This window comes from Podarcis pityusensis (genome assembly GCF_964106645.2).
Source record: "Podarcis pityusensis genome assembly, chromosome: 9".
Classification (NCBI taxonomy): Eukaryota; Metazoa; Chordata; class Lepidosauria; order Squamata; family Lacertidae; genus Podarcis; species Podarcis pityusensis.
This window is the reverse complement of record NC_138034.1, coordinates 54168597-54182878: the sequence shown is the minus strand read 5'-3', so window position 1 is coordinate 54182878 and position 14282 is coordinate 54168597. Positions and strand designations below refer to the sequence as shown.

Sequence of the window (14282 nt, the reverse complement as noted above, 5' to 3'; positions counted from 1 at the left end):
ATAATTGGGCAATGTTTTACAACACATCTTGCAGTCTTCGTTTACTAAGAAACGGAACTATTTAATCTCCACATCATTTTTCCACTTGGAAAATGCTTGCTTTGGCCCTGGCAAAAGGGTGCTGTGGGATAGAGTCCAGCTGGCTCCCTAACTGTTCTATCAATCCACAATGCCAACAGAAGTAAACACTTGGTTTCTCACAAAAGAAAACAGATGAGTGGCAACGACCCCATGAGTAAATGTTGCCTCCTGGTTAAGCCCAGTGCTGTGCTTTGAATTTAGACATGAGCTAGTGACAAACCATCTGCCTCACTATTCTTTTAGGACTCACTCCTTAACCTAATTCACGTGTCTGTGGTGAAGAGCTGCGTTTCAACACTGACAGCACTCTATGTGGTAGAAGCAGCTGATTGTGGCATGAAGAAACAAGCCTGTCTGGGAGATGTATTGCAAGATGGAGAGGGAACCTGTGACCTCCCAGACATTTGACTCCAACTCCAATCATCCCCAGCACATTGGGACTGGTAGGGTGGAAGGCTGGGAGCCTCACTGTAGGTGGAACCAGAGTGAATGACAAGAGGAGCCAACTCATTCTAGTTTCCCATCACCTCCTTGCTGAGTTCTATAAGGGCAAAAGTGAGACTATGGAGGAGAAAGCCAACAGCTAGGCTCAACCCCTGGATTGGTCATAAGTAAGGAGGGGGTCACTGATGGCAAACATATGTGCCATATTTGCTATAGTGGCCAGGGATAATGGCCAAGGGAGATGGGAGTTGTAGTCCAGCAACATGAGGGAGTGCAATGTTCCTCACCCTATAATACAACCTCTGGATCTTCACTCCTGCATATTCATATACAGAGGCAGCCCCAAGATTTTATTGTTTTTAACATTCGATTGGGAGCCGCCCAGAGTGGCTGGGGAAACTCAGCCAGATGGGTGGGGTATGAATAATAAATTATTATTATTATTAGATTTTTGGAAGTGGGAAATGCAAATGATGCCCTCACTACCACCCATTATATATTGATAATTCAAAGCACATGTGGAGCCTGCAGAGAATGCTGCCTTCTACTAGGTCAGACTCTTTGCCCATTTAGCTTTGTGTGGTCTACTCTGACTATAAGTGACTCTCCAGGACGCAATTAGGAACTCCTGGTTTATGGGCCAGGATTCTGGCTCACATCAGAATTCTATTTGGCCAGTGGTCGACTCCAGCCCTGCCCTACTCAGCAAGATAGCTTCCATAAACTGAGTAGTAGTGCTGTGCTAAATTTTCATGGGGGTCATGGTGAAAGTTGCCATCAATGGGGCATGTGTGTGATGGACCCTAACCTTCTCATCTCCTGTTCTCCTGCTTCCCTGACCCCTCCCCCTGACCCTAGTTTCCAGGCAGGCTTTCTCCAATATACATACTGCTTGTCCATTTTTTAAATAAAAAAATGTATTATTTTAAAGGGCTTTTTCAGTGGATGACGCCAGCTAGTCAAGGATCGTGGAATGCTTATGATGTCATAATGGCATCACATAGCCAATGAGATATGGCTACTAAATGACACGAGGAACATATGGAAATAGATGATTAATTAATTTTGATTTAATCTATCCCATCTAGAAGGCCCCAGGCAGGTAACAATAGATTATAAGTAAAACTTAAAAGTAATTAAAATTTAATTATATGTTAAAACCTGCTTCTTAAAAGGAATGGCTCCCATATCTTGGGGATGAAGTACTCAATCAGCACACTGGCTAAAAAACAAAACCACCATCTGGAATATTTTTTTACCTTTGATCTATGACACATGCTTGAGAAAAATATCTCATAGGAAGGGCATCACATATGAAGAGGCGTAATTAGATTCTATGGTGTAATCTTGTGATCAGTAATTTCTGATTTTTTATGTTTAAATAGTTGTTTTTAACCAATAATATTGTTTTGTTTTGTTTTGTTTTGTTTTGTTTTTTGTTAAACCACCTGGAGTCTTTTCACAATCAAGCAGCGTGTAAATTTTATGAAATAAAACATGACATGAACTAGTGGGTGCAAATTTGTCTTTTGGACCTGTGCATAAGAAAGAAATGTTCTGAATACAGCATCGCTATTTCAAAAGTGTTGAGCAGGAGCATTTCAATAGTTAGCAGTTGCCCGATGCCTTTGCGTTCTCACAGAATGAATCGGCAACCACAGCTAGATTACCTTTTATGAAGCAAACAAGCTTCATGCATAGAAAGGGCGGGCGGGAAATATATACGGCACTCTTGTTGCAATAAAGCACTGGCAATCTATAGCTGCCTTCTTAGAATAAATTCTCTAATCGCCATATAATTAAACTCCCTTCAGCCCCCCCCCCCTTTCCAATTTGGGCAAGAGATCAGAGCGAAAGGAACGAAGTGTGTCACATCTGAGCAGCAGGTCTGGTTGGGGTTTGATGATGGGTGGGGGGAACCCTATTACGATTCTTGCTCATTCAGCACAAACCCTTATGGTGAGTCGGGGGGAGGTTTGTTAGTTCTTCAAGTTATATAATTTATTGAGAATTTTATAGCTTCAAGAAATGCAGTATACCAAATCAAAAGCAGTACCAGAAAAGAAAAAAAGAAAGGCAAGCCACACCACACACACAGAGTGCCAGATATTTTGTTGAGACATTTGGGCAATCTTCCAGTCACCTAATCAGAAAGGAAAGAAAGAAGGGTGAAAACAAAGCTGGTTCCACTGGTTATATCCACCCCACGCTGAAAGCAAATTTCAGAGCCAGTGTGGTGTAGTGGTTAAGAGCGGTAGACTCATAATCTGGTGAACCGGGTTCGCGTCTCCGCTCCTCCACATGCAGCTGCTGGGTGACCTTGGGCTAGTCACACTTCTCTGAAGTCTCTCAGCCCCACTCACCTCACAGAGTGTTTGTTGTGGGGGAGGAAGGGAAAGGAGAATGTTAGCCGCTTTGAGACTCCTTTGGGTAGTGATAAAGTGGGATATCAAATCCAAACTCTTCATCTTCTAAAGCACATGGTTCCCTGCAAAGTACCCCAGAAACTGTAGTTTCTTAAGGATGCTGGGGTTATAGATCTGTGAGGAGTAAACTAAAGTTCCCAGGAATCTTTGGAAGAAGTCATCCACCTCAAATGCATGGGGCGGATTTGACCGCATTGTGTACAAACTTGTGTAAAAATAAATAAATGCAGATTTTGGGAGAAATATGCCTGAAAATGCAGAGTAATTTTCACACAGAATTTGCAGTGGGGCAAATGAAACTTAAGACTGGGAAAATGAGAAACGGAGAGAAACAAAAGGGGACATCCAGCAGGGCAGGAAAAGATTAGCATCATTGTCCCAATCATGGAAAATCCCCTCACTGCTCCCACTATATCCAAGTTTTGTGTTTTTTGAAATCACATTTAGTATTGCAGGGAGCTTAGCCTTAATATGTGGAGTGAAAATGGTAGGACAGTGTATGCCTTTTAATGCATCTGTTGGGTTGTAGTCACTTTTTTCCCCATCTTACATGTGGCGTTTAATGTATTTTAAATCTGGGTATAATTTTTCCATCAGTATGTGTCCCAGTGCAGTGCGTTATAGCTATTCATTTGGGCCACAGAGAGAGAGAGAGAGAGTGAGAGCAGGGAAGCAAGAGAAATAGGAATTGCTGGTGCGTAGTGTCTTTTTGACAGCCTGCTGGAATAATGTCTTAGCTCTGCACCAAAGAGGCAGAGGGGAAATAAATGAGGGGCTACCAGCTACCATAAACAATTATTTCCCTTAATTTCCAGCTTTGTAACAACAACAACAACAATAATAATAATTAATAATAGAGCTACCTTTTGGCTGATTTTAATATTAGGAATTTTGCTTGGAATGTTCATATTTAGGAAGTTTGCTTCTCTTGCTCGTGGCCACTGCTCTTTTAAATGCAGCTATTTCCAGCTTTGATGCAAGGAGTCAAAAAGGTGACCTTTTCACCTGCTGAGACTGAGAAGCAGCAGGGGGTGGCTGAATCATGTCTGCCTCCTTTTCAACGACTCCATGGTGTCTCACCACAGCTTTGCTGTGGCTGCAGTCCTGCAAGAGAACCATGCATAAAGCTCTGTCTTGCATAGCTCTTCTAATGGAAACAAAAACAAAAAACAGTGCATCCTTCTTAGTTCTTGAGACCCAGCTCAGACAGTGATGCATTCAAGGAAGCTTGCTGCAATGTCTGGATCTTTCTCGCTCAATCCACGTGTGAAAGCAAGTCCATTTAAAAACTTGAAACCCTTAACCAACATTTTCAAGTAGCCCCTTCGTTCTCTTCACACAAGCTGAGGTACAAGAAAGCATCTGCTACTTCCACCTCCCACTCCTTTCCATCCAATCATTGCTGGGCTTAGCGTACTTTAACATGTCTCGTTGCAAAATTACAGGAATTCGCCTGTTAAAAAAATTCACAAAATGCAAAACAATGACTGGTGTTAAAATTCTCTGCCAAAAACAGTTATTTTATTTACAGGGCAGGGGTTGGGGGGGGGGGGTATGCATTGTGTGTGCAAAAAAGAAAGAGAGGTTTTGCTATTTTTAAGTTATATTGTGTGTTTTTAAAAGGAGGAAATCAGTTTTCCCCTTTCACATGCTTTGTCTGCCTCAGCCCCCACTCCTCACATAATTGAAAAATGATGTTGATTGAAAGGTTTTAGTTGTTATTTTTTTATATACAATAAATAAAAAATCTGGATACTTTGAGAATCTTGACTCAAAGCTGAGCAGCTTTAGAAAAACAAAGTTCTGGCACCCGTGGCAGGAAAAAGCAAAGAACCTCATGCTAAGAGGTTCAAAATACAAGCAAAGCTGTCACTGAAGACCATCGCTGTTCATTCAGCAAAGTTATTTATATATTTAGTTTCACTCAATATTGCTTCAAGTAGCCTTTAAGGAGCCATTGATCATGGCACCCATGAGCATGTCATGCCATTGACTGACAACAAAAGAGGTGAGTTTCTCTTTACCAAAGAGCTTAGAATCAGAGTTGAAAGGAAATAGCACAACAAACCAATTTCCACGCCCTCCCCTTTGCAGGTTGTGAAAGGTGGAAGAATCCATTTCAGATAATTTTGAGGTAGGTGAGGTGATACATAACTCACCAAAAATCCTCCCCGCTCCTGCTGGAAATGGTTTACTCAGGATGTCCTGGAATGCTTATTGTTAATGTGTATTACATTAATAGCCCATATTTTGCCAAAGGAGCTCAAAGTGGAGTACATGTACCTCCATTTTATGCTCATGGCAGATCTCTTGAGGTAGCTTAGGCTGAGAGACTCAAGGACACCCAGCAAACTTCATAGAAACATTGTGGGCCCCCACAATTCTATTCCAAATCTCTAATCTCTAATGGCTACATGATGCTCTGAGGCATTCTCAGAAAACCAAAATGGTGGTCAGCTGCCACAAGAAGCAAAGATGAGCATCTTCTATGCATGGAAGTCACCTCCTGGGTTCCCCCAAGAAGGAAGGTCATTTCACCCACACTTTCATGTGCATCTTCCCTAAATGTGGTCAGGAGAACTTGGCACATAAAATAAAGCCAGGACAACTTACAACCTGAGAAGCAACATGTGAGAGAGGCAGCTTCACACAGGTGCGTTGGGATGGAGTTCTAGGAATAAGGGCAAGCAAGAGGCAAATGGTGGCATCGCTTAAAAGAGCAAGTACCACCATATGGCACAGAATAGTAGGGCTGGAGGAGCAAAGGTTATAGAGCAGGGAGCCACTGGGATATGAGAGTGGAAAGAGCCAGGGAAGGAGAAGGCCATGGAGTAGTTTGAGTAGACCCACTGGAATAAATGGGACTTGTTAGTTATACTTAACTTCAGGTCTGTTCATTTCAATGAGTCTGCTCAAAGCATTACTAAATCTGGCCCAAAGAGTTTGTGCTGGATTTGGGACAAGGTCTGCCCTGGCATTAGGCAGAGTGAGGAGGTACCTTCAAACAACAGGTGCTGGAGAGTGGGTAAGTTGCTGGAGGACAAAGATAGGTTGAAGCCATGCAGCTCCTCTGCATCTTCTAAGCGAGACTGCTACCCTCAGGAGGGTACGGGCCAATTGCCAATGAGGAAAAAGATCCAGCTATCAGTCTGGTTAGCTTCAACCATTTCAATTTTGCTCATTGTTTTTAAAATGCGGATTTTTTTTCCTGTTTTTTATGAGCCTGTTATTAATTGTAGGTTTTATTAATAGTTTAATTAATAAAAACAATATGCCAGTTTCTAGAGAAACAGATTACCACTCTCACATTTGTAGCTCTAAAATTGTATTTTATGTATGTGAACCACTTTATTTTATATTAAGCACTACAAGTTTTATTTGTAAATAAAGAAGATTTAAATCAGGCATTCTGTGCTCATCGCCTTCTCCAACAGAAGTTACATTTTTACTGGATTATTTTGTACAGGGATCTATAACACTTGGTGCAAAAAGTAGGGATGTCATATCCAGTACAGTGGTACCTTGGGTTACATACACTTCAGGTTACAAACTACGATAACCCAGAAATAGTACCTCGGGTTAAGAACTTTGCTTCAGGATAAGAACAGAAATCGTGCTCCAGTGGCGCGGCAGCAGCAGGAGGCCCTATTAGCTAAAGTGGTGCTTCAGGTTAAGAACAGTTTCAGGTTAAGAACGGAGCTCCGGAACGAATTACGTACTTAACCCGAGGTACCACTGTATGTAGGTAAAACTACATGCACTTCAGAAGCCACAAAATCTGTGATTTTGACCAAAGAAATGGAGCAACCAGTTGCTAGACATTTAAGTTCTGAGAACAGCCTGTCAGATTTACCGAAAATTGTTATAGAGATACCAGCAGACCTAACCATGTTAGCAAAGAGAGAGAATTTCTGGACGTAGAAACTCAACACATTAACATTGCAAGGTCTCAGCCTGGAGGGTGATACCAGCATCACTTAGCTCCAGCAAATGAAGCCATCCTGAGCATGCCATCGTCAAAGCTCTGTAACGTACACATTGGAAACTTCATAATTTCATTTGATTATGACAGATTTTGCTACATCATTAAAAAAAAACTGTGCAGAGATTATAGACATACACACTCCTAATGGCTGGGAAATTTGCCAGAGTAAGATCAGTAAAAGGATGGAACCCCAGGTAAAAACAGGATAACAAAGCCTAATCCTAGCGAAAGAAAATAACTAGTTTTACTTAAAGTGATGTTTTCTTATACATCACTTCTAAAATCAGATTTCAAAATGAGGGAGGCCGATAAGCACAGCTACAGTAGTTTTAATATTATACTTCTTTCTCCTTGTCACATATATTTCACTTCTCCCTTGTGTAACTTCCACACTGGACCTCGGGGTTGAAGGAGGGTGGGATGTTGGGATAATCAATATTTCACTGGAGAGCCATTCAAACAGATGCCTTGATTAAATTGCCAAAGGCATCTCTCAGCATCTCAGGTCCTGGAAGCCTCCCTCTGGATTCCTTAGCTCCAAACAAGCACATCAGATCCTTCCTAATGAATCTAAATTAAATGTGAAGCAGCAATTACTCTTGATTATGCCTCAACAGCAATAATCAAGGGAACTGGAGGGAGGACCAAAGCCCAAATAACCATCTGGGAAAGACACCATTCTAGACTAAGCATTCTCAGTCCACCAGACAGTGGGAAAATGGAAAAACACAAGGGTAGGGTTACAAATGACGTAGCTGTTCTTTAATGGCTATATAAAATGGAGGGTGAAATTCTCCATAATGAAGAGATTCAGTGCACGGCCCAAGTACTTGTTTAACTCCCGTTGGGATTTATTTACATGTGTAGGGTAAAGCATACTGCATAGTTAAGTTCGCCACAATGGTCTTGTGCACAAGGAGTTTGGAGAAAGGTTCCTTTGATTCCATCCAAGCCTCACTGAATTTTATGGGGGCGGGCGAACTCAAGTGATTTATACTTGGGGCCATTTCTTGTCTTTTAGGAGTTGCAGATGTGGCTTTAAAGCCTGGTGATGGTTTTCAGGGGAACAGCCTTATCCTCCTCTTTCCACTTGAAGAGTTCAAGCAGTATAAACATGGAGTTTCCAGGAAAATCAATGGTGACATTATAGGAATGAACTTGGCTTCCCTACCAGCCACCCTCACCCCTGTCGTAACAAAAAGGAGATGGGAAAGAACAGTTTTTTGTTCTTTTTGCATGGTATGCTGTAGGAACTTTCAGGAGGAGCCTCTAATCTCCTGGTCAGCAACCAGTTCCCCCAAAAGGCCTCTTTTAAAAGGACCAGGAATAGACATGGTAGGCCGTAAGCCCCAGACGAAAAGCCTGCGGCCTACTACCACCAATGTCATTCTTTCATATATCTCTTTTGTCTCTAAATTGGTAATAAAGCAGTAACATGTCACAAAAGAGCCAAATTTTGCCCTTCATTTACCAGTCTCTACCCAAATAAGACAACTTGATCACCAGCAGCTGGTACTCAAAGGAACAGCAGCTCCAACAGTGGAGGTAGAATATAGCTTTATCCTCTATGAATTTGTCTAATCTTTTTAAGTTAGCCCAGTCCTCACATCTTCTGGGAACAAATTCTAGTCCAACTTTGCACTGCGTGAAGAAGTCCATTCTTTTGTTTGTTCCAAGACTTCCAACGTTCAGCTTAACTGGATAGCCCTAAGTTCGAGGGAGATTTTTTTAAAAAAGCTTCCTTTCTCCATTTTCTCAACAACGTACATAATCTTACACATTTCTGACATGTCCTCCCTAACTCCCATTTTTCTAAATTCCTTTTACATGTGCATAAACGCTCATACAGAAATACTTGTTCTAACGTTTACTCTTTTGCAAATGCATATTGATCCTCTTAGGCTTTTAAGGGAATAGCTATACTTAAAAGTAAGCATGTATAGCATGTGATCAGTGGGACTAACTCTCTAAGCATGCTTAAGACTGCATCCTCTTAAACAGCTGTGCCGTTATCCATTGCCCTGCACTGACTCTTTTAGTCTTCACTCAGGGATAGGTCTCAGGGCTGCTTGCGCAGTTGCATTGATGGCAGCATCAAGCACACACTTTCATGTGTGAATGCTACAGAAATCCAGCAGTGGAGAAAGAACTTCACATCACTTCACTGCAGGGAGTAGCCAGCATTATATTACATTTCCATATCTTGCTGAAATACAAGTCCCATAATATCTCTGGTCAATGACAATGTTGGCTCTGGCTTGTGGGAGCTGGAATCCAACAACACTGGGAGGGCACCACAGTGGGTTCTTAACACCCAGGATGGTCTGTAGGGAAAGAGGTGGTCTTTAGCATCAGTGGCCAAAGCCACAAAAAGTCCATGCATATAATGTGTGCAAGGAGGGAACGCAGTGACTAGAGAGGCCCATCTGGCCCAAATCCTAAGGCCTGTGCATTGAGCATGAAGAGGAGCACTTACACATAAGCAGCTGGTCAGCCACAATAAATGCATCAACATCAGCAGGGGGAAGCTGGCACAGCCTGCAGCACGGCCCCTGCATCCTGCTCATCGCATGAAGGGGACTTTGGTCATGCTTAACTCCTATTAAAGGGACGCGGGTGGCGCTGTGGGTTAAACCACAGAGCCTAGAACTTGCCGATCAGAAGGTCGGCGGTTCGAATCCCCGCGATGGGGTGAGCTCCCGTTGCTCGGTCCCAGCTCCTGCCAACCCAGCAGTTCGAAAGCACGTCAAAGTGCAAGTAGATAAATAGGTACCGCTCCGGTGGGAAGGTAAACGGCGTTTCCGTGCGCTGCTTAGTCATGCTGGCCACATGACCTGGAAGCTGTACGCCAGCTCCCTCGGCCAATAAAGTGAGATGAGCGCCACAACCCTAGAGTCAGTCACGACTGGACCTAATGGTCAGGGGTCCCTTTACTAACTCCTATTAAAATCAACATGACTAATTAATCCCATTCATTTCAATACAACTTTAATGTGCCTTTCTTGGACTATCGGCCATATAATTTAATTTATTGCTAAGGGGTGCCATGCAGAGAATTTAATAATTATTTGGCAAGATGCAGTCTTCAGCTCCAATTCCGAGTCTTGCCCCTTTCTCTTCATCTTCTATTTTTTCCACTTTTATAATTTCCCTTCTTTCCTTCATCAAAAAGAATGGGATAGTGATGGTGGAACTTCTCAGAAGTTAACCGCTGACCTATCCTGCTAGAAACACAAGCAACACAAAAATTAGGCAGCGTTAAGTCAACAATCATTCTATAAATGAGGAGAGAAAATAAATGGGCAATTCAATAATGTTTAGAACAGCCTAGGAAATGTTTTTTGGCCCCTTTGACTGAGGACTCTGAAGGTCACTTCACACCATATGGGCCTTGGAGGGGTAAGTCCCCAATACACTAAGCATGGCTCACATTTACACCGCTAAACCACCTTCCAAGATCACACCAGAAGGGTATGATGCCATTTTGCCAAACACGATGCTCCTTTTAGAATGAAGCTTCTATTTAAAAATTTGCTTACCAAGGTCTTTGTGGCCCATTTCTTTTAAGAATCAGTCAACAGGGCTGACTTCAGTGCTTCACTTGCAAATCTTCTCAGACAATCAAAGACCAACAAAACTGAAACCCACAAATACATCCATTGTGGTTTCTCCTTACTGATTTTTATTAGTGGTATTATTTGCAATGTAGACCTTTGGGTTGGCTCCAGGGTTTTTCTTTAATAGCTTTATGCAACAGTCCCACGTCTGGTAGTACTTATTGAGCAATCCAGGGTTTAAGATCTCTTACCGAGCATCCCAGATCCACGCCAGCACCCTTAATCTTCATTAAGAGAGTGACTTCTCCATCCAAGTTCAGGACCTCAGATTCTGCACGTGAATTTATATAGCTTTAAAAATAAACAACTTGGAGCCTCCATCTTGCAAAGTGGCATATACCTAGCCTTTAGCTTTTTTGTTGACCCCAGGGGAATAATTGACGTCACTTAAAGTAGGTTAGAGAAGAAAGCATCATCTGGAATAGATATCTCATTGATGAACTGTAATGGTTTTATAGCACTTATTCAACTCCTCACCAAGATTTAGCAAACTCCATCCACCTCATTAACTTCAGTTTCAGGGGAAAGGAGAAGAGTGTCCCCCACTCTCCTGCTTCATTGATTTTAGGGTTCTTCAAAACTATCAAGAGTTTTATTTTATTACTCTCCCTCTCCACCCCCCCTCCCAGCCCTGAGGCAGTCATGCTCCATGTGTCAGGATGATTTCTGATAGGGGCAAATAAAAGTTCCAAGGTTACAGCAGGATTAGGACAAACATATGGTCCTTCTGCGTAAGATTAAGAACGGAAGATTTCAGCACACTGGCAAGGACCATAGCTAGACAGGAAAAGTATCACTTCCGTGAATTTTGTATCTAAATTCAAAGTTAATGACCCAAAGACATTGCTTGAAAAGATTTTCAATATGATCCAAGAAGAGAGGGTCTTTGGATAGATTGTCATATACTGAGTAGCACTGGGAAAGGTTCAAAAGGAAGTCTGCTTTAGAGAAACCAGGTGGAAAACTTCACTGGTTTACAAGAGACAATTTGGACCAGTAAATCTAGCAGGAGTTAACAGGAGCCAACAAGCCATTCTAATGTCTTCCACAGCGCCTGGAGTTGAAGATGGGATTCACTTGTCGTATCACTGTATCTAGAACTCACACATCTCCCTATGGGACAGATATGCAAGTACAGTGGTACCTCGGGTTAAGTACTTAATTCGTTCCGGAGGTCCGTTCTTAACCTGAAACTGTTCTTAACCTGAAGCACCACTTTAGCTAATGGGGCCTCCCGCTGCCGCCGTGCCGCCGGAGCACGATTTCTGTTCTCATCCTGAAGCAAAGTTCTTAACCTGAAGCACTATTTCTGGGTTAGCGGAGTCTGTAACCTGAAGCATATGCAACCTGAAGCGTATGTAACCTGAGGTACCACTGTGCATTCTTTGGACATTACAGAAGTAATGCAGTAACAGAAAATGACTTGTTCGTCCTCATCCCTTTCAAAGATGTAGCATCCAAGCATCTGCTAAGCTAAGGAAATGGCAAATCCTCAATAGCTGGAATGAAGTGCCCAATTTTACTGTTTTGCTGTCATGCATCAGCATTCTATACCATCACCTTTGTGAGCATTATATGTAAAGTTCATATGAATAGAAGGAGCTCATTTACTCAAGAGTGAAGCAACTGGAACACCTAGGTCAGCATTTTCTAATGTAATATCCCATGGTCTCAAGCAGAAGTCACTCTCAGAAATCTCCACCTAGGGTCTTTCTAACTCATTTCTGACTATGCTGGTGGGAGTTGTATGGTGGTAGTTGTAGTCCAACAACATCTGGAAGATCACAGGTTTCCCAGACCTAGTCTTGGAAGCCTACCACAAATTTTCCCCACAGCCATTTTAAACTCTGCCTTTTTTCTGTTGACATTACCCATCAGGATACGTAAATAATTTGAATTACATTCCTCCCACCTTCTTCCTCCTCAATCTTCTCTTTGCATTGCCATATTTCTGCCCACACTTTAGGGTCTCTGTTAGTGTTACTCACTTAATATTGAAAGAACAAATGCATGGAAAAGCACCCTATGGCTCTTCTCATTTCCTTGGTGTTTATAAAAAGCTTAGTTTAGCTTTTACGCACCTACAACTGCAACATACTTTGTTGTGGAATTAGAATGATCAGGACTTGAGATGAGCATAGGAAGCTGCCATATATACAGAGTAAGACCATTGGTCAACCTCACTCAGTGCTGTCCACGCTGATGGTAGCGAGTCTTAATTGCAATGGGTCTACTGGGAGCAGAACATCTTTAGATGCAACTCATTGTGTCTAAGTAATGAGGAGACAAGACCTAGCAAACATTGACTTTCCTGACTCTCTTTCCCATATAAAGGGTATGTTACCATCATGTTTTGAAAGGAGAAAGGAGTGATGTTCAAGGAAGCACCTTTGAAGTAGCTCCCCTGCTCCTACTCCCTAAAAGTGTATCTTAAGTGATAGTCATCCAATGGAAGTGACAACCAGCTCTTCAACAAATAAAAAATATTAATGTGATGTTAGAAGACCAGGGCGAGGTTAGAGAGAAAACTGCAAAACTTTTTTTTAAAAAAAGCAGGCAACTGTGTTAAACCTACCACAAGTATGTGAGGAAAAAAAATCAGTAATGCTTGAGGATTGGCAACCACAAAATTCACAGATTTGGTACAGAAAGTTTAATTTGCAATACAGTGTAGTCTATTCTGGAGATTCCATACAAGAACTTCAAAGAGCACTGGCTGAAAAGTACAAGGTTAGTATCTTTTTAAAAATCTTTTTCGTTTTGATTCGATTTAGCACCTATATCTAGCTGGTATAATCAAACTGCCATATTTAGCCCGTAAACTATGAAAAGCAACATACCCACACAGAAAAAGACATGAGATACATTAAATAATGTGAAAGGAGGGAGGGGAACAGTTTCAGCAGCACTGAGAACCGCAGGGCACATAGGTATAATAATGTTTCAGAAAGACGAGGTTTAGAAAACTTACTGCAAGAATATCAACTGTAATAAAAATAGAAGACATTAGAACCAGCAGTTTGTTAGGTGCCAATAAGTAATGGAACCCATAAGAGAAGCAGAAAACGATGCTAAGTTAAGGAGAAAGGGCCTGGTGTTTTTTAGAGGAAATGCTTCCTGACAGACACGACAACAAAGCAGCACCAAAACGGCGATTGTGTGGTCCTCCTTCTTGCTAATAAATCAAACGTCAAAGGCTGATCTGCAACAAATAAGTAGCCTAAGCCTTTTCCAAGGATTTGTAATACTCTTTCAGCACAGTCCATGCTTTGGGGGCCATGAAGCCTTCAGGAGGATTTTGTCCTTCCTGAGCCATTTTGCGCATGCGAGTTCCTGAAATGAATTCGAAGTCTTCGTGGCTGAAACGAAAAGCAAAAAAAACAAAAGAAAGGAGGGTGAATCAGCAGTTTTGACTAAACTTTGTATTTTAAAAATACAACCGTGATCTGCAAGTGCCCACTGCTGAGTAGTCTAGACCCTAAGGGCCTTCCATATGTTGTCAGACTACAGATCCCATCAGCAGGGCCAACCGTCAGGGATGATGTGAGTTTTAGTCCAACATCTGGAGCAGGCTTCCTCAAACTCAGCCCTCCAGATGTTCCGAGACTACAATTATAATAATAATAATAATAATAATTTATTATTTATACCCCGCCCATCTGGCTGGGCTTCCCCGGCCACTCTGGGCGGCTTCCAAAAGAATATTAAAATACTATAATACATCAAACA

At 42.0% G+C, this 14282-nt stretch overlaps 1 protein-coding gene across 1 annotated transcript in view; it reads right to left on the bottom strand.

Moving 5' to 3' along the window:
• Positions 1-13191: 13191 nt before the first annotated feature.
• The window catches only part of PAPSS1 (3'-phosphoadenosine 5'-phosphosulfate synthase 1), a 48593-nt gene continuing 47502 nt past the window's right edge, over positions 13192-14282 (bottom strand). The window contains exon 12 of the mRNA XM_081020310.1: positions 13192-13912. Within this exon, the coding sequence (XP_080876436.1) occupies positions 13774-13912 (139 nt within the window). The 3' untranslated portion in view covers positions 13192-13773. The remainder of the gene's footprint in view (positions 13913-14282) is intronic.